A 21116-nucleotide genomic window follows, 5' to 3' on the forward strand; every position below is an offset into this window, starting at 1 on the left:
AAAAGGGTTAAGCAAGCAATGTCATAGGGATGTGAGAATGCAAGGCAATTGCTCAAAGAAGAAAAAAAGGCTACACTCGAGTGGGGTTGCAGCATAGTGTACATCCACACGTAGGAAGAGAACGAGTGTCAAGTAAACTACTAGACAGCATTAGGTGCGAAAGGAGATTGGAAAACCTTGCAACAGGTTGCGACAGGGGAACAAGAACATTTGATCGACTATGTAGGAGCCACAGGCTTGCACAGGTGAGTGAGTCGCACACAAAATTTGCTACCTTCAACAGGCAGTGTGGACAGGTGTGAGTCAAGTTGTTAAGAGTTAGACATATGTTGTCCTCTGAGATGACTCTAGGTCAGTTAGTCATGCCAGAGCATCTAAAATATTTTGTTGGTTTTTAATTTTATGGATGACCAATGATATGAAATATTGAAAATAGGTGCTTAAGCCTTAACAATTACTAAGCTAGATGAAAGGGCTTCTATTTGTCTCGCTATAGTTAAATTGATTTAAAGTGAATGAATAGTAGAATATTGATGAAGTGCAACTTGCTAAATATTCAGGCATAATATTTGATTGGTTATAAGCAAAGAATATAGGCAAACAACCTCTCTTGTGGAAAAAAATATATTTAAACGAATAAACGAATGCAGATTTATGTCACAGTTAATTGATATAGGGGAGTTTATAATAACAGATAGTCTTATAAGCTAGTCCCTAGTTATTGCTGATAACTCCACAGGGGATTTAAGACTAACTGATACTCAATATGATCTTACCCAGATCTTTGCATAAAGATTTAAATATATGAAGCAATAGATAATGAAATAAGCACATATGAAAACTTACAAGAAAACAAAACTATTGAAGGCAAATTCAAAATCCTTTCATTAACTTGGCAAATCTCCAACTCAGTTACAATTCTGTTCTCAAAGCTCATCCAAGGGTTCAACCCTTAATAACTCGAAGTAGTTATTATACAAAAGTTTCTACTAGATATTTTCAAAACAAAATTACAAAAATAGTACAAATTTGTAGAAATTTCAAAACTGCTAAGTGTTGGCACTATCCTTTAGGAATCTGTTGATGATGTGGTCCATAAAAAGTACTACCCAACTGTCCTTCAGTTGTTGATGAAAGTTACTCAATAACTTCACACAAGTGATCCCATTGGTCTTCACTTGGTATGGCAATATTTACCAATTTTCTATAAACTTCATCAACTTCGGTGTATTTCTCAAAAGTGGGCTTATTTACAAAAGGATGTTTAATCTCATGCTTAATAGTCAAATCAAAATTTAAAGCTTCTAATGCATGTTTCCCTGTAATATGCCCCTTTATACTTGCAAAGTTTGATTTATCAGTGGTTATGGTATAAAGCCTCTGATAGTATTCTTCCAGACTGATCAACTTGTCATTTTGGGCCACTAATCTTGGCACTCCTCCCTGATTCAGTAAATTAAATTTAAAATGAAAACTTTGGACAAAAGTCTTCAAGGTTTGGCACTTAGTCTCTAACTGAGTCATCAAGTTCTTTTTCTGCAACACCTTTTTGATTTCCAAAATGGTTTTGTTCTAGCTAGAATTTCAATCTGCTCCAACTTAGCCCTGGTTTTTGAGTTAAGAACTTTGATCATATCTGAAGCCTCACTTGGTTTATCTTTAAGAAGCTGCTTGACTTCATCAATGGCTACCTGACATCTGTTTATGAGTTCCTCCTGCTAAAAAATGATCTGAATGGAAGGCCATACTTCAGTTATGGCCTCACTGATATCTACCCAAATGCTTTCCTTGGCTTGGGCCAAGGTCTGAGCCATCAACGACTGACTCTGCAACTCTTCAATTCTTTTGTTCAACCTGTGTGTTTTCTGCATTTCCTCAACATACAAATTATCATTCTTTATTTTCTGAGCTTCTAGATTCTGGAATTTCTTATGAAGCCTTTCTTTATCTTGCTTTTGGTGAGTGAGCTCCTGTGAGAGTTTGTTCAAATCCTCTGCTGTCGATATAGATTCCCCTGTGGCTGATATAGATTCCCCTGTTGTTCTGGACATTGTAATAGGAATAGCTATGATTGGAGCTATAACTAACTGAGTAAATTGCTCTTTTTCCTTGAGCAATTTCTCAATCTGCTCCTCCTTAGATTTTATCTGTACATTCTGCTCAATTATCACTTTGAGCATTTCTTCCTTGTGCTGTTCACTTTCTGCTATCTTCTTGGTTTGGGGGTCCTATGTAGAAGGCAGTTTCAACTGTTTTCTCAATGCTGCAGTATCTATGTTCTTTCTCCTGATAATATCTTCAACAACTTTGACATCAGTAGGGTCATATCCAATTTTAATTACCAAGTCCTCCAATGACTTAGCCCTCTTGTCTTTAGCTAAAGATGATATTTTCTCAATCTTCAATTGTGACTGCACATTTGACAGAGCAGTTTTAAGCTTTGATAATTGCATAGCAATGTTGGTCATGGTTGAGAACAGCATCTCACCAGACTGCCTATGCATGTTTGTTTGATCAATTGGATGTATTTGATTAGCATCAAATGTAAATACGGTTTTCTTGTAATTAGAAGAACCTTTAGGAAAAGACACTTGAGCCTGTAGAATGGCCATTTGCATTCTTGCCTTCTCACTGTCAAATGATGTCAACAACTTGTGTTGTGAAGTGGAAGTTTGCTTCCAAAACTGTGAACAAACATTAGCTTTTAAAGCTTCATTCTTCTGCTTGATTTCAAGGAAGTTAGTGAAAACATTTGACAACTTTGTTTCACTTGCTCCTGCAGATTGAGTAATTTCTAGAAAATTCTGTGAAGTAGAAGGAGTATTAATTACAGGTTCCTCTGTCCCTATAGATACCTGTGAATCATCCAAATTAATGATGATAGGCTCCTTCTGACCCTGAGTAGTAGTAGTAGTGCCTTTTGCTTCAGTCCTTGATTTCTTCTAATAGTGGATGAATTCCTTTTCTCCAATTTCTGATGATGATGATCCTTCCCTAGGCCTCTTGTCATGCTTAGTTTGAGAAGTAGGAGTTTGAAGAGTAGGAGGTAAAACTTGTTCTTCTGCTTCTTGAAGAGTATTCTCTTCCCACTATTCCTGATTTCTGAACTTCTCAATCTCTGGCCTAGGTGTATGATTATAAGGAGTGGTTTTGAGTTCCACCCTTAAGTCTGAAATAATGCTGAATGGATCATAAGACCAAGTGAAGCTGGGTTGGAAACCCATGTGTTTTAATATAGCATCGACCTCTAAACCAGTTGATCTGGTGTTACAAATGAATGATCCAACTGTGCCTTTATCTTGAATTGTGATCTCCTCTTCTCTAAAATGAAATGAAGCTCATCCATATTCATCATTTGCCTAATATATTCTAGAGAGAAAATTCTCATTCGAATATATTTTGGCAACTTATATGGAGCCAATTCGCAAGCCATATACTCTGATCTTTGTGTAATTCTAATAAAGATACAAGTCTCCAGTTTTGACTTGATCACTGAGGTGAAAAATATTTTTAATTTCTGTGTTGATTTTGGGTTCACTCTGACTGCTGGGAAGTTGTAGAACTGGGTGAATGAAACAATCTATGAAGTTTGAAAATCTAAACTTAGTTGAGTTCTTTCTAATCAATGAGGTCCAGTGAATAACTGCTTGATTCTCTTGCTGATCATCTTGCTTGTGAAAAAAAAATAGGCAACCTGTCTCCCTGCTGAAAAATAAACATATGAAATAGGATAGAGGAGTATTTAAACACTCCTTCAGTAGTGATGTTCATCAATTGCTCATGCATAGCTTCAGCCAAAAATTGATTGTAGTTATACATGAAGGCGAGCTTGTTTTCTTTAGAAAAGATGGACATATAGCCTAGGATAGCTTCATCTACCCATTGGTCTGATTGGTAGCCTAACAAGCAAGAAATAAGGGAAATTATATGTTTGGCTCTTTCAAGGAACATAGACGCTAGGTAAGGAGGATTCTTCTTGGGGAGCTCAGCATCTTTAGGGAGAAAAATCTCAAAGATTTGAGCTCTCTGAGGGAAGGTGAGTTTGTGATATAGGTCAATTAACGCTGCAGTGGAGAAAAAGCTAAGGGAGCCACTCTCAGGTATCAGAAGCATTTTGTTTATGGTTTCTGCAGTGATAGTTATTAGAATGTCTCCTTTTTGAGCTACCATTGTTCTCTGTAAAGGATTATACTTCGAGTGGCACCATATAACTAAATCAGGAAAGGAATAAGTTTGAGGAAACATATACAGAGTTAGATTGGATTCCCACAGGTTTATTTCATCCTCAGAATCAAAATATGTCTGCTTCAGCCAGTTGTGCAATTCGAACATGTCGAATTCACATTCAATATCTGCAATTTTAAAGTATTGTTTGGCTAATGGAATATGGTCCAGGTCCAAGGCATCAGAAGCCTTTGGGGTTTCCTGTGTTGCAGAGGGGTTGGCAGAAGGCTTGTCCTTTTTCTTTGGAGCCATGGTATAGCAGGAATGTAATAGTGAAGGGAAAAAAAGTTGCAGAGATATGCTAAGAGGAAGCTTATAGTTGCAGACTTGGCTGGGCAGAGAATTTGCAGTGGAGTTATTTACGAAAAGCTATTGTAATGGGGCAGATGGATATTTATAAATCGATTAGGCTATCGTTACAGTGGAGGTCGTTGTTGATCGCTAATTAGGAATTTAATGCGTTAGGGGAAGCAAGATCAACAATGGGAGGGAATTAATGGCGACAATGGATACGTGGGAACAGTTAGGCAATAATGAGTGAGGGCACGTGGCATCGAGCGATTGGAGGTAGATGGTGTAGGAGGAGTGACCATTGGCGTGGTATTGGGAAGCGCGGGAAGTGTGATGGCGGATTTCGGGGGGGGGGGGTTGTAGTGGTAAGTGGCATGGAGCGAGGGGGGTGTGAAGCGTTGATGAGAAGACACATATGCGAGGGGCCTGCGTGGGAAAACCATTTTTCGCACCTCGCTTGCCGTTATATCGTTTCATGGCAAGGGGGTGCGAAGAGGCTTCCCTGTCGTTGATCTGGGCAAGGAAGCGGATTACCGTCGATTCTTGCCCAAGCTTTATCACTTGCCGACAAAACAATTTTGTCGTATATGACTTTGGTTAAAAAGCATTATAAACATATTTATTTACAACGATTAATCACCCTTTTAACGAGGTAATTAAACACTAATGAAAAATTAATCTAACTAGGGCGCGTTTAGACTAGCTGCCCTTTTTAAACTATTTGACTAATCTAAACCTAATCTAATATAACTTTAGGCCAATTTTTGAGCATATTAGGCCTTTTATTTGTCCTAATCTATCCTAATTTCTAATTTTCAACCAAGATTAAACTGTTTGGTTGAACTTACTCTCTAATCTAGAACAAAAAATTAAATGATCTGATCAAGATTAAACAATTTGATTAAGATAAGAAGAAAAGGTTGTGGCATAAAAACAAGCTGCACAAAGACCTTTATTTATTAGAAATGGAATATAAACATGAAGTGGCATTTAAACAAGCACACTTATACAAACCTTTTGATTTTCTTTTGATGGGGTTCTATTTCATCTCCTTTTTTTTTCCTACTTTTTTCACATTTTCACATTTTCTTTATTTTTCATACCCTCTTTTATAAATAAAAACTAACTTATCAAAAATAAAGCATGTTACAACAACATAGACAAAAAAAGGAGCGGCCAAGGTTCGCAACCAACTCAAAAGACATGTTGTTGGAAGAATTGGCAGGGAAGCGAGTATGCTTGCTTGTTTTGCCAGCGTGATTGGTAGAGGTACACTCAAAAGGAGAGAGGGAGACCATACCAATCAAGGTGCGACAATAAGGCTGTTTTTTCAGTTGATTTTCCAATTTCGAGATGGCAACAATTGGGCTGAGGTTTGAGGATAGGTTGAATGGCACTTACAACTTCAGTCTATTAAAGGAAAGTATAGTGGTGGTTCTCATGGAAAATAACCTATTGATTTGGTTAACACCCAGGTATTAGTTCCTTCAGAAGCTACAACTCTGGCAACTCACAAATTGAAAGATATAAAAGTCGGGCGTATCATCATGGATAGGGTGAATCACTAGAATTCAACAAGTTACAGATGGCTTGGAGTTATTGGGGTAGTTGTACTAGATGAGGAGATTGTAAGAACAACCCTGCTCTGATTCTGAAAACCATGGGCTACCTTTGTGGTAGGTGTTTTTGCACAAAAAAAGCTACTAGATTGGAATAAGCTATGGGATGAGTTCACTTAGAAGGAGATTTGGAAGAAATGATTGTTTGGAGGACAACAAAAGAGTGGGGATGATGAGAGTCTTGCTCTTGCCAGTGTGGCAACTAGGAGTAAAGGTTTGAGTAGTAGGGGTGAGGAGTCAGCCAAACTATTGGAGGAGGAGGACTTGACTAAGGTTAAGTGTTTTTCCTATCATAAGATGGGACAATATGCTAGTGTCCAGAGAGGAAGAACACAATCAACTGCAACTATGTCAACAAAAGCTTAGGAGTTTGAAACTGAGTTCACACGTATTTCCTACTTTACCTCATGCAGATTATCAATGAGTGTGTTAATGCTAGACAGTGGAGCGATAAGACACATGACATAAGCATGGGAACAATTTGATGACTTGACTGACTGGAACCCAAAACTCAATGTATAGTTTGGTGATGATGCCTAATTTGTGGTAAAAGTGGTTGGAACAATGGTATTTCAACTTGAGTTAGGACACAGGATGGAAGTGAAAGACATGCTATGGGTGTTAGAACTTAGGTGGAGTCTTCTCTTAGCATCTATGGTGGAGAAGGGGTTTTGTGTAGCATTCTAGGATGGGAAGGTGTTGATTAGACCTAGGGGATCTAGCTTTGATGAAGGACATGTCAATGGAGTTAGAGAGAGCAACCTATATAGGCTAAAAAGGCTAGCTTATTCGAGCCATGGCAAGAAGCAAAGCAATGACAGAGCACAAGGAGTGGGAAGCTACGAAGCTTATGCAGTTCAGAGGGAGTCAATCTTCAGGCTCAAGAGGGGAGGAGTAGTTGAAAGAATTCTCCAAATATGTCAAGGTCTCTTGGTATGAGATGACCTTATAGGATGTTCAGGAGAAGGAGGTTCTTAGGAATCAGGCCAAGGAGAGCAGGACTTTTAAAATGTTTCCAGATTAGGTGGTAGGGAAGGCTTAGTTCAAAGGGAGCAACCTTGGCAAAAAATGTAATTTCAGGATCGAAGTCAGTTCCGAGGGAGCAAAAGTACCTCACTCGTTAAGAGGGATTGTTGTTTGTAGCTCGAGCAGGTACTTCTACACAGGCCCAAGTTTCTAAGCATGAAAGTCGCCCAAAGTCTCTTTAAACATTTGCTTTAGTGTGAGCAGGTTGCATTTGCAACTTAGCCTAGATTTTAACTTAGAAAAAGCACATAATTGTTATGCCAGTTTGTTCAACTAAAGAAACATTGGAAAAAGTAAAGTATTTACTTTAGTAATTATGTTTTAATCTCAACCCTTTATCTCAAGTGAGGTGAGATCTAATCTTAGCTGTCAATCAGTTTGGAGATTAGGGTTAGGGATTTAGCTCAATGAAAAGTTATAAAAGCAAGGTTAAGGAGAAGGAGAAGGCACACCATACAACGGTAGAAGATTAAGAAAGGCATCTTAGTGAGGAGTGTAATACTCTAGTGTCATGGGTTCGAGGAAGGGGGCAACAGGGAGATCTAGATCAACTAAGGAGGGTTTGATCAGTTGGATTAGATTCAGTTGTTGTACATGTATTTCCTCAGTTGGGCCATTATACTTGAACAAGAGCGTAAGTAGGTTCTGAATATTTTAATGATGAGGTGATTTGATTGGGCAGAATTTGTTGTGTCATTTTGAGATTGGTTATGTTTTTCTTTATTACGCTAATTTAACATTAATAAGCTAGTTGTGCGTTCATTTAGTAGATATGTATTCTGCTAGGATAATGGATTTTCGGGTGCTATGTTTGGAGGAAAATTAACAAATATACCATCCTTGAATAGATGGTTCATGGCAAGCTTGAATATTTACCTTTGTTGTCGTGAAAAATACATATAACAAGTGGTTCCAATGGTGACATGTAATAAAATGGTGGTATAATTCTACTTATTACAAATCAACTAGAATGACTCCTTTCCAAGCCTTATATGGATATGATCCACCCAAATGAAAGGAGTTTTCATTGACTAACACTATGGTTCAAGTAATAAGAATTAACTAGCTGAATATTGGAATGCCATTTATTTATGCAAAGAAAGAACAAATTGGCTTCCAAGTCTTATGCGTTGTATCAAATTAACGTAAAGATTGGCCAAGCTTATGGATTGGAATTGCCATACAATATCTACATCCATAGTGTGTTTCATGTGTCATGTCCCTAGAAGTTGTGACACCATCAATCAACACAAGCAACACTCCCTATATGGGATGACAAAGAAAGAATCGTTTTAGAGCCGAAAGGCATCCACTCCAATAGAGAGAAAACTTTGCTCTAGAGTCATTCAAAAATACCTTATTAAATGGAAAAGCCTTCTAGAAGAATATTTTTCATGGGAGACTTGAAAGCTTTGCCAACAATATTCCTTGTTATCCTTGATTTCAAGGACGAAGCAATCTTAAAGGAGTAGGCAGTGCTATAAAGCTATAAACATAAAGGAATACATTATATCAAAAATAGACATTAAGAGTAGATAATATAATAACAAGGTGAAAATATAAAAGGAAAAGATAAGCGATAAATATAATAAATAAATATTAAGAGGCACCTTTTTATTTAAAAGGCACAAAGGCCCCTTCAAGTTGTATGTATAGGTGGGCCACTTAAATGTAAAGACATCATTCATTATTTATATTTCTTGGTAATCCCTACTTCACATTTACAAATGATTGAGATTGAGTTTTCATGTCATTCTCCCCTCGTTGTTCACTTATCTCCCCTCATTCCTTAGATTACTCAAAACATATTTGCTTTCTTATTATTTATTTATTTATTTGTTTTCATTTTGGGGGAGGGGGAGAGTGTGCGGTGGCACTCTTGAACTTGTTTCTTCTCATCCATATTCCTCCTTCCTCCTTTTTCTTTGTACTGAACTTCTTAAAAGCATTCAACATCTCAGTTGTTTCCTTGGGCTGGATTGGAATTGTGTAAAAAGTCACTAATTAGGTAGTCATGTTCATGATAGGTATTGCATTAGAAAGGGATATACTTGTAGTGTAGTCTTTCCATTCATTGATTTTCTTGATAATCCAAAACTATCAATTTGTAAGTACACAATCCAACATAAGAGGAATACTTGGCAGGTTTAGGAACTTGTTAGATTTTCTATCCCTTTGCAAACATCCTTTGTGCAAAATTTGAATGAGAAAGAATATAATCTTTTCTAGTTAGGTGCCTTGGAAATCCTTCTTGTCTAGATCTAAACTTCAATAAAAAAACTCATATGTTGTTCAACAGATGAAAAAATTAGGACTCAACTTTGAATATGTTGTTTTGGTCTTCTGTGGTGGGAAAAATAGGAAAAAATTAACCTTTTTCATGGAGTTTTTGACACCATGGAACCTTTAGTTTCCATTTGGTAGATTCACCCACCATCACAACATAGATTCCCAAGGTTAGAAGCCTAGGAAACAATGGCTATTTCAAGCCTTGGATTCTCCATTATTTCATCTAAGCAATGCCTTAGATGTTTGAGTGTGGTCTTTGGGTTTCTACTTTGTGCCTTCAGTTTCTTTGTTGGGGACCCTCCTGATTTTGCCATTGTTTCCTTGTAAGATAGTGTGTCAGTAGCTACTCCACTTGTTAGGGTGGGGAGGCCATGGGCCTTCCACCTTGCTAGAAACTGTCAAAGAAATCAGTTTGTTGAGGCCTTCCACTTCACTTTCAGCGCTCCACTTAAGAAGGCATCTATTATAATCCTTGCATCTATTGCACATTTTTCCATGCTATTTGTTGAGGGTATCCATAGATGGATGGCATCTACTTGATCTTCTACAATTGCTTCTTCTATGGGATGATGCACACATGCCGAATGCCAACATCAAACTTGTGATTCTAGTAACTAAATTAGGGTTGATGTAGAACATGTCACCGCGGTTGCTTATAGCCCCTATTCTTTCACAAGAATAGCCTTCCAAGTTGCATGCATGACCCCATTGTCGAAACATAATAAAGCACTAATCTTCCCTTTCATCCACCACCAAAACTTATAAATTTGTCCTAAAAAATCATTCATGTTTTCTAAGATCTCTTTTGAGTCTTGACCCCATTCTATACTAAACATTGAGCTTAGTTAACCATAGGGAAGCTCTCTTAGAATAGCTCTCTCTTGACCCCATTCTATACTAAACAGTGAGCTTAGTTAACCATAGGGAAGCTCTCTTAGAATAGCATTCACCTAGTCTAAAGTTAGAAAGTGAAAGCTTCCAAGGTGATAATGGGAGGCTTGCCAAAGTTGCTTTTGGAGTTTAACAATGTGTGCTTAGGGACTTTTGCACCAAATGAGAACTCAAGAGGTAATAGGTATTATTGTATATGACCTTGAAAGCAGTGGGCACACCAGGTGATCAAGTATTCTTGTTGGATTTCGGGGTTGGAGGAAGAGAAGTAGCTTGGATAGAAGCCATTGCTTCTTCAAAAAAATAAAGAACAGATATTCAATGAATAATATGGTTAATTGAAAGATAAACCCTAAGAGAGTGTTCAAATTACTACCATGAAAGTTTGCAACTTGAACATAGGGAATTGTTGCTGAAGCTGTCCAAATTTCAAAACACCAAAAAATGCTTTCTGTAGCTGGCTGCTGTCCAGAAGACCAATTTTCATGTTGTTCACCTAAACACACAGGAAATGATAGCTGTAGCTGCCCAAAACCCCACTTAATGCTTTCTGTATCTGCCTAAAACATTGAAATTCCTCTTGCTGGTATTGCCTTTGCTCAAGCTGCCCAAATGACTGAACTTCTTGCTGTAATTGCCCTTTCTTGAATGGTGCATGTAAAACATGAGAGCGAGATCCTCTTTATAAAAGATTCCTATTGCTAATGGCTTCTAGAAGTGTTGTTAATGCTTAATGAATCTCAAATCAGGAGTTAGAGTTGTCAAGGCAGGTTCACACAGCCAAATCCAGTTAAAATTGCCCAAATCAGATTGTGAAATGGGATTTACAGATCATGAAAAAGCCATGAAATGTGAACTAGCATTTCAGTACACGTTTCAAATTCATGAAATGCTTATCTGTACATATGGAATGTGTCTGTTAATTTTTCTGCTAACCTAGCACTCCACAATTCATTGACCTCACAGGTTACAGATCTACTAAATGAAAGCACAACTAGGCTCTTTATTAGCAAAAGCAAAAATTGTATTAGTCAATCTCAATCACAATTACACAAACAGATTCTGCCCAATCGCAGCTCTTCATTATAAAACTTAAAACTTACTTGGACTCCTGTCCTGGGATATGGCCTGTTGTCGCACAAAATATCTAGGCACCACGACAATGGCTCAGATCGGGGGCTGTTACACTGATCTCCAATCACTCTGTTTGAGTTGTCTCCCAATAGCAGACTAAGGGGGGTAGACCCTATGGAAATGGAAAAAGGGAAGATTAGTTGGGAACCAACCAACCTGGGAAACATAGCTAAGCAACCAATACTTGTTTTAGATTGCGCAAGATTTTAAGAATTCAAAATGATTTGAAGAAGTGATATCAGTGCCTTGTGGAGTCAACTATCTTGCGAATAAAATAAGGTTCAAGTAAAGGATGAAAAACTGTCGCTGAAAAGACTCGAGTGTCTCATATGCAAATGCAAAATTTAAAACTATGTGAAATGCAAGGATTTGGTTAATTTTAGTTAAATGAGGGCCTAAAATTATTTCTGAAATATGTATTAAATGTTATTTAATTTAAGGTTCAGAAAGGTGGTGATCTAAATGGGAAAGCAGATACTTATACCAACACTGCAAAATGTAAAATCTGCACAAATAATTACTGAAATGCACAATACACTGAAATTTAAAATGCTTGAAGAAAACACGGTTAAATTTAAAAATTCATTTGTATGAAATACTCAATCAGAAATCATTAGATGCATAAATAAAACTTGCATGAACATGTAAAAAAACAAATGTATTTCCGAAATTAAACTAAGTGCTTAAACTCATATTACATCAATGAAATATCAGTCTAGAAATCTGCTCTTAAAACAAGTGTTAATACCAACAATATATTTTAAATCAATAGTCTTGTAACCATGCAATATTCAGAAATTTCTATGTATAACAACAAAAAAATTTAAATGACAAACTGATAACTACAATTCAAAAAAATTCCGAGTTTAATTATTTATGATCTATTAATGTGTTTGATCTAAAAAAACTCAGAAATATACTACCAAACAACAGTAAAACAATTTTCAGAAATTTGTTTGCAAAAGTTACTGAAACTAACTTCTATTTCAGCAATTATACAACAGTAAAAATGTAAATTAAATTTGCTGCTAAATTCAGAAAATTTCCGAGTTTAATTCTTTTTGATCTATTGATGTATTTGATCTAAAAACTCGGAAAATTACTAAAAAAGCAGTGAAATAATATTTAGAAAATAGCATGCAAAAGCTTCTGAAAGTAATTATATTTCTGAAATGTAATGCAGTGAAAAATGCAAACTAATTCGCTGCTAAATTTCAGATAACTAAAATTTTATGCCAATATTAATCTTGCTTTCAATTAGATCAATGAAAGAAGTAAAGGTTTAGAGGATGTGCACCAGTCAACCCCTAGGGGCTTGAAGACACTTGAAGATGCGTTGCCCAAGTCACTGAAAATTCTCCAATGCAAGTGCCAAACTCAGAATTTTTTTGCTAAAATTTGTTTAAAAATTGTTAAATTTTTTTTTTTGGGAAATTTTTAGGAAAAAATTTAGGAAAAATTAGTGAGAGAATTTTGGTGAAAGAGGGGGTGCCGTAACGCTGAAAGGGAGGTCGATAAAGAGGCTAGAGATGGCCAGTGCAGGGCGTCAAGGTCCTAAAAAGAATTTGCCCACTATCTTCTTGAAATTTATCTTCAACCTACAAACAAAATGGAGATGCCCTCCGGAATCCACAAAAATCACTTGCAATTTTCAAATTTTTTCTTGCACAAATAAAAGACATAAAACCCGAAAGCATGTATATACAAAAATATGAAATACTTAGAACCCTAATGAATTAGAAATTTTCTATTTACAAATCTACAATAATATTCTACAGATCTAGCAGATCTGCAGATCAAAGCCCTCTATTAGCCAGATTTAAACAAATTTTGCATAATATTTAGAAATAAATTTGAAAATTTAAAGAGGCACAAGCCCAAGAAAAACCCTGCAAGTAAAATATTCTATAAAATGACTTCAGAAATTAAAAAGATAGTGGGCTCTTTTAGATTCTGTAAACTAAGAGTCAGTTGGTCCAGCTGAGGACTTCCCCAAATGCCTAAATTCTAAATGATAACTTCTGCACACTTAAATCTGCTTGTTAAATTAATAAAGATTTAAAAAATGATCATAAAATTATCAAAGAATAAAGATACCTACTACTTCTATCAAATTAAAATGATATTCTAAAAAACCTAGAAATCTATGCAAGATACCTGTACACAGATCAATCCTTAAAGGCTATTAACTAGCAAATGCAAATAAAAGCAACAAAGTATTAAGAACAATATTACCACATAAATCTGAAAGAGGAACACCACGGTCTGAAACCCCAAAGTCTTTGCGTTTTATTAACCAGAAAAAAGTTACAAGAGCTTTCTTAGAGCAAGTACATGATTCAAAAATCGGATGCATATAATGAAGAGAGGCCTCTCATTTATAGATAAATTCTCCAATGGCTAGTTGGCTTGATCCCCGTCAAAACCATTTCAACCGTTGATGAAGATCAAATGATTTTTTAATCATCACCGTTGAAATAAAGTTACTTTTTGAGGAAATTCAAATATCACTTTTAATTTCCTTTTAACTAACTCAAAAATGATTATTTTGAGTTAATTGCTGCAAAAAGTTGACTTTGACTTAACTACTATGGCCCAAGGGTTCAAAATATCTTGAAATTTTCAATGTTCACTTGGCCGGGGACCTCAAAAAATTAAATACTTTAAAACCCACGAATTTTAAATGTTGGAGAATTTAATTTTTTCTACGACCTAAATTAATTAAATTTTTGCCTTTAGCATTTTAATTTATTTTAGCCAAAATTTTATTTAAATGAATCATGAAGGGATTATTAATTTTTCCAACCCTCTAATATTTATCGATGGTGTCTAACTATGAGAGACCATGCACTAAATATTTTTTTACATGAAATATTACATTTCCAACCCATGAGGGGGAAGTGGGAACACCTGTTCGTTATAGACCTTCAATAATTACCCATTTCTGAGATACAAAATATGATTTAGTAGACTAAGTGACTTGTAATGAAATAATCTAATCAAATAGTTAGAATTATTCCCAAATCACTTTTACAAAGACTCGATAAATAACACTAGAACCCATTTAAAATATTGATGACAAAATCCACTCTAGCTTTGGGGTGACGCTGGAGGGAAAAACTTTGTCGATCTTCCGTGTTTAGAAACACACATGAATCGGTGAGGCTAAAATCCTTCTAGGATAGAAATCATCATCAGAAAAATAAATTTACCTAGGTTGTTACATACATTTGTCTTACGAGGATCATTTACATTACAATATGCAGAATGGGTTTACAAAACTCTAGTGTACATATAGTTGATAATGATGAATATGTGGATCATCAGAGTGCTTAGACATGATGGAAATCCATGCGCGAAAAGATGTATAGCTATGGGGTAGTTGACATGGAGTGGTCAACATGGCCCAACTGAGAAAATTACAAATCACAATGCTTTGGATCTGATCCAATAGATCAAGCCCTAGATCAGTGCTCGATCCCTTTGGCTAATCTAGATTTCCAAGTCCCCTTTTGCTCTTTCTTGGACCCAAACACATTAGAGTATTACACACCTCACTAAGATGCCTCTCGCAATCTTGTGTTGTTGACCACTGTATGGTGTGTCTTCTCCCTCTCCTTAGCCTTTCTTTTATAACTTTACATTGAGCTAAATCCTAACCCTAATCTCCAAAGTGACTAATAGTTGAGATTAGATCTCACCTCACTTGAGATTAAGCGCTGAGATTAAAACATAATCACTGAAGTAATTATTTCTCTTTTTCTAAGTTTATTTCAGCTCAATTAATCAACATAATAATTATGTGTTTTCCCTAAGTCAAAAGTTAGGCCAAGTTACAAATGCAACTTGCTCACACCAGAGCAAGTGTCTACGGAGATCTTAGGCGACTTCTCCATGCGTAGACACTTAGGCTTGTGCATAAGTACTTGCAAAAAGTACAAACATCAATAGTTTCAGGCAGTGTTGCGAGGGAGTGCCCCCCCTCGATCCCACTCCCAATTCGCACTCCGGGCGGGAGTGACTCGGGAGCGGGTCGAGAGCATGCTCCCTAGAAAGAATTTCGCTCCTTGCCTTTTCAGGAGCATTTAGCCTTTAATAAAAAAAAAATTGCAGTAATGTTCGAAATGCAATTTTTTTCAAAGAAACAAATAAGTTTCGAGTGGGGCAGCTTAATGATCAAGCCTATGGCCCTAGTATTGATATGCTATTTATGGTAATGTTAAATTCTTAAAGTAAAAGTGACATTCTCCTTAATTTTCATTTTCATCCTTTTACTTAAATTTTTAACATTACCATGAAATGACTCAGGGTGTTTGAGAGTGGTTTCGACCTCACTGGATTTCATATGGAGAGTAGAATTTTAGATTTCATTCAAAATTCAATAGACTTATCAGTTTTTCAGGATTTCAGGTTTGGGGGATTGCAATGTTTCCATTGAGTTTTGTCATGTATTAAGGTATGGAACTCGTATTTAATAAAGAGCACCAATCCCTCTATGTACCTTGATGTTAGTGACATTGGTTGTCAAACTCCTCTATCATGACCCTCCTAAAAATGTACACATCACTCAAACAAAATCTTGACTTGACATGCTATGCTTTTTCTATCTTATGTTAATGCTTAGAGGGTGATATTAATGACAAAGACCCTGATTTTCCAACAAGACTAAAAAATTAGACATTTCTTGTGGTGGCAAGAGGCCCAAACATAAGAAATAGATAATAGATTTACTTGTCTTTTCTAGTTTCTAGTAGTTTTTATAACTATTGACTCTTTCATATTTATTATGTGATATCTTTTTAAACAATATATGATGATTTAAGTTTGAAGTTGGCAATTATAACTCATTAGTAATGAATTATGAATATGCTTCTTCATGAAAGTTGAAAGTTGTTTCATTTCATTTCATTTTATAACATTTCAAATTTTCATTTCATGTTAGATATTATTTGTTGTAATGGTTACACTTAGCTTACAAGTACAACTTTGGTGATCAATGATGATAAATGTTATATATTGAATTTTGAAAGCTTGAAACTTTAAGATTGATGAATCATGAGACTCAATATGTTGTATGTTACTATGTTACTAACTTGTGGACGTGGTTGATGAAGATTATAACTTCTAGATGATTGTTATTATATGGTTCAATCTATTTTTTTTATGACTTTTATATCTAATTCATTATTCTACATGTTTTTGTTGACATATATGTATCAAAATGTAAAAAATATAAAATATATATATTATATAAAAAGCGCTCTGGGATTCGCTGTACTCGTTTGCGCTCCCACTCCCCGCTTTCGCTCCTGCTCCCAAGTAACACTGGTTTCAAGGCAATATAGACTCGTTTCCATGGTTCAGGGTGTTTCTAGGCATGGCACACACCCTCATGCCATGCTTCCTGCAGCTTTAGGCTTAATGTAATTCTTGACAGGGTATTTGCAGCAACATGCCATTTTTTGGGTTATTTCCCCCTCAAACTCTTGGCCCCAAGATGGTGTTTTATTATGAACACTTCATGCAGGTGCACAATGTCCTCATTGTTTGTCTTATTGCATTCAGCACCACTAGGTACATGGTCCCAGGATTCCCTTAGCCAACTGCAGGTTTTGCCCCTCTATATGTGGATCGACATAGACCACCACATCCCATTGTCTGAGACGCATATCAGATTGGTGGAGCACTTTTTTGTTTTTTAGACGACCTGTATACCATGCGATTCAGGAGAGGTTCCATTGCTTGTAATGAGACTTGGGGTTCTCTTGCAATTTTTTTACACTACCATGACTAGAGATGCCTAGCCTTGTACATTTCACCATGGGCAGGAGACTTTCTGCGGTCTCTCCAGACATACTAACATCAATAAGTTCCAATATGTGCCAATTGGACTCTTCACCTTCTTGATCCTGTAGGTGGCAGAGTGGTGAGACAATAGACTTCCTCCCACCCGACCGACAAACTCCTGCTCCTAGGAGAGCTTTGAGACAATCCACTGACTTGTCTCAAGCAGTGTATCTTCACAGTGAGAGATGGAGACAGGGATGCTGCTTCTCATTCTTCCTTCCCTACACTTTTACTATTATTTCCGGTTATGATGATGTTGAGCTAGGGCCTCAATTCTCTTAGGGTTTCCCTCCTTTGTTAATTGTTTCTTGCTTCTCTTGCTTTATGGTCCGTTGTATTCTTCCTTGCCTGTTATCTTCCCAACATCTAGGAGTGTTCTAGGGTCTAGAAGCTTACTGTCTAGTCCCTTTGACCTATTTCTTGGTCATCAATAAAATTATATTATCTTATATATATATCAGTGTTTGTGAAAAAACAAATATATTCGGTGATAGATAGCATGAGTAATAAAAATCATTAGACAGTGTCATAAATATGATTTCTCTTAATATCATTTTTGATAAATACCATGAAGTTTGTAGTAGAGGATATTAGGGACTGTACTAGGGAGGACATTGCAGTTGCAGTTGCACTTGTTGATATATGTGCTTCATATGCCATCTCTTTTCAATCTTGTAATATTTCTAAATATCTGAACAGTGTGTAATGATCTATACCTTCACAGAGTGATTGTTTCACACACATTATTTGTGTGCACCTGTGAATAGCAGCGTATGCCTTTATCTTTGTGGATCTATGTGTAGTCATCATTCACCTGTAACTATTTTCAGTTGCATAGGGATCCAATGTATTGTTCTATTTCCTAAACACGTTGATGGATATGTCTGTCTTTACTGTCCATATTGGATACTGAACCCAGGCTTCAGCCATACTGATTCCAGATGTATCTGGGCCATATTCAGTAAGGATATGTAGCTGGGCCATATCTGTACTTGATACAGGATACAGTGTATCCCGAACCCTACCTAGCCATGTCTTCTAACAGAGCCAGTGATTTATTGAGCTTCTTACATGGCAAATCCTCCATGGAAAACCGATAAACAGCCCACAATATATGGGGTAGCTACTTCACCTTCAGCAGGTGTTAAGCCCTTTTTCAACAGGAAAATTCAGACTCTTCTTCGTATATGAGCATTTTCCCTCTTCCTATAGCTCCCCATACAAATTAGGAATCAGGATAGTTAATTAACATGATTCACTTTTATTTGCATACATTTAAACTCTCTAGCTTGTTATGTTGTTATTTGATTTCCTGGCAAAGTTTGTTATTTTCTAAAAATATATGATTATTACTCGAATGTTTTTTTGGCTTCTTGATTCACTAATATACATGCAAGAAAGTTATCATCTTTGATTATATGGACCACGCATTATTTTCTTAAATTTTCCCCATTTATATCTGCATCTTCAGAAATTTCACATGAAGAACGGAAAAGAAAGTCAAAGCATATTTCCATTCATGATTCCTCCAATTCTAAGTTTGTTGTTCACTTAGCTGGGAATTTTGAAAAAATTAATATTGATAAATCAGTCACCTTTGAAGACACTGATAGGAGTTATGTGGGACTCTATAAATTACTTAGGAAGTTTGTCGTGGCTACTCTGGTCTAACTTTTGTGTTAGGTCCCTCAACTTCAGGGTATTTTGTAATTCTAAAGGATCTCAGACATTAAAACGTATTTGGAGGACTGATATAGGACAAAACTGCTGAACCTTTTTACAATAAAAAATAAATAGGCAGTTAATTTATACCATTGTAAGTTTGGGACAAGGTGACAGCCTTTCTAATTGTTCAATCCTAGAGGAAATGTTTAGTACAGTGGAGCAAGCTGGGTTAGTTAGTATGGGGAAATTAGTTTATATTTCTTACAGGATGAAATGAAGCTAGAGTTGACAGAGGGGTTGCAAAAGTGTAAAATTTTTGTTTAAGCCCCATTTTTAAAACTTATTTTCTTTGGTGTGGAAGTCTGAAGAAACTGGAGGATTTGTAGTGTTTGTCAGGGCACTCACAGATGGTTGCTATTGTTTGGCAGGCACAGACTCTGGCCACCAAGCACAAAGCTGAATCTGCACAATCCCACCAAAGATTTTCATTCTTGTTTGTCATTCTTGTTGCCATTATAGCTTTTGCAGTTGGCATTATAGTTTATTGATTATCATCTAATTGTATTTCGTTGCTGTTGGAAAGAAATCTGTGTTGTCGATATCATCTAGCAAATGGCATTTGCTTAAATGTCAAACAAAGGTCTGGAAGAAAATCAAATCTTTTACATTGCTTTATATAAAAGCTGATTATTGTATCAGAAAGGCCCTAAGAACAGTTTAATGTTATTGCTTTTATCAATTTGCTAAGGACAAGTCTGGCATACTAACAAAATGCAATTTCACTGGCTCTAGATACTTAAGATGCTAGATTAGAATGCAACACCTATTACAATTTACGATGTTTTGAGAGTTATAGTGCTTTTTTCATGTAAGGCTTTCAAGGTTGGATTATGTTTTGCAAATATTAATGCAACGATGTATCTATTTAAGTCTGGTACATAGTTCTCTGTAACAATTTTTTATTTGCTACTGAGTAGCTTGCACAACAAATATAGTTCTTAGTTCATTCGATCCCAAATCCATTCACAGACTTACTTTATGTTACGTGTGTGTTCTGGCAGTAAAACACTGTTTTTATTGAAAGGACAATACTGTACAATAAAAATATCTTGTTTAGTTGGGAAGATATTGTAGCGTTCAACAAAGAGTAGTAATTTTTGTCAGAAGGAGCACATTAGGTATCTGATGTATTTATACAAATTTTGAATATAGTTTCCTTTTCGGAACGGGTATGCAAAATGTGTGCAAATAACTTATTTCAAGTTGAATCTGTTAATTATTTTCCAAACCTTTTTTTATTAGTAATAACTAGAGCTTTCACTCCCCCATAGTTTGGGCCTCGAGATACCTGCAAATTTTGTTATTTGAAGACCAATCCGATATATCGATATTTTCATACTCTCAACTGGGGCCTTGGCTAACATACCTCAGAATTTGCAATTCCTTTCTCATCTGCTAATAGCCTGCAACACTTGTTCCAAATTCTATGAGTTACTGTAATAGAACACAAGATTGCAGAGCCTATTGCTCGACATTTTTTCCTTTATAAAGCACCAGTAAAATTTTAGATTCTTGAATTTGATATTGGTGCATTCATTCTGGGAGCTGTGTTTAATGTGCTTCACTCCCACAATGCATATGTTTGTGCTAGCTTTTCATTATGTTGCTAGGTCTGTTTTTTTACCAAAATACAAAGGAACTGGAATAGATTAATGGGATGATCAATATGCAACTGTAATTATATTAATGGGATATATTAATGGGATGCTCAATATGCAACTGTAATTATATTAATGGGATGATCAGTATGCTCTAATTTCATGTGACATATTGGATTCCAGTGGGAATATTAACATTGCTCCACTTCCCCACCTTGCAAAGATAATTTCTTTTTTAGAAGGTAAATTACCTTTCATCTACCACAAGATTGCTTGTGCTAAACCGATTTGAGAGCGAGGTGGAATATCTTTCTCTATATATTAAACAAGTTTTGTTCATATAGTCAACAGATTGAGTAGCAACGGTATGCCCTTTGTTCTGGTTGATTTAATGTAATTAAACCACACAAAATAATCAAAATGGATTGATTTCAAGCCCTTTATATTAGTCCCATGTAAGTTTCATGTGCAT

The 21116-nt window shown here is 36.0% G+C and overlaps 1 protein-coding gene across 1 annotated transcript in view; it reads left to right on the forward strand.

The window, feature by feature from the left end:
• Window positions 1-19915, forward strand: part of LOC149222962 (vesicle-associated protein 1-2-like) — a 302296-nt gene extending 282381 nt beyond the window's left edge. The window contains exon 8 of the mRNA XM_089385681.1: window positions 19415-19915. Coding sequence (XP_089241807.1) covers window positions 19415-19534 — 120 coding nt within the window. The 3' untranslated portion in view covers window positions 19535-19915. The remainder of the gene's footprint in view (window positions 1-19414) is intronic.
• The last annotated feature ends 1201 nt before the right edge of the window (window positions 19916-21116 follow it).

Source organism: Pinus tabuliformis, chromosome Q, assembly GCF_031772625.1.
Source record: "Pinus tabuliformis cultivar Carrire ecotype Pingquan chromosome Q, CPIR1, whole genome shotgun sequence".
Lineage (NCBI taxonomy): Eukaryota > Viridiplantae > Streptophyta > Pinopsida > Pinales > Pinaceae > Pinus > Pinus tabuliformis.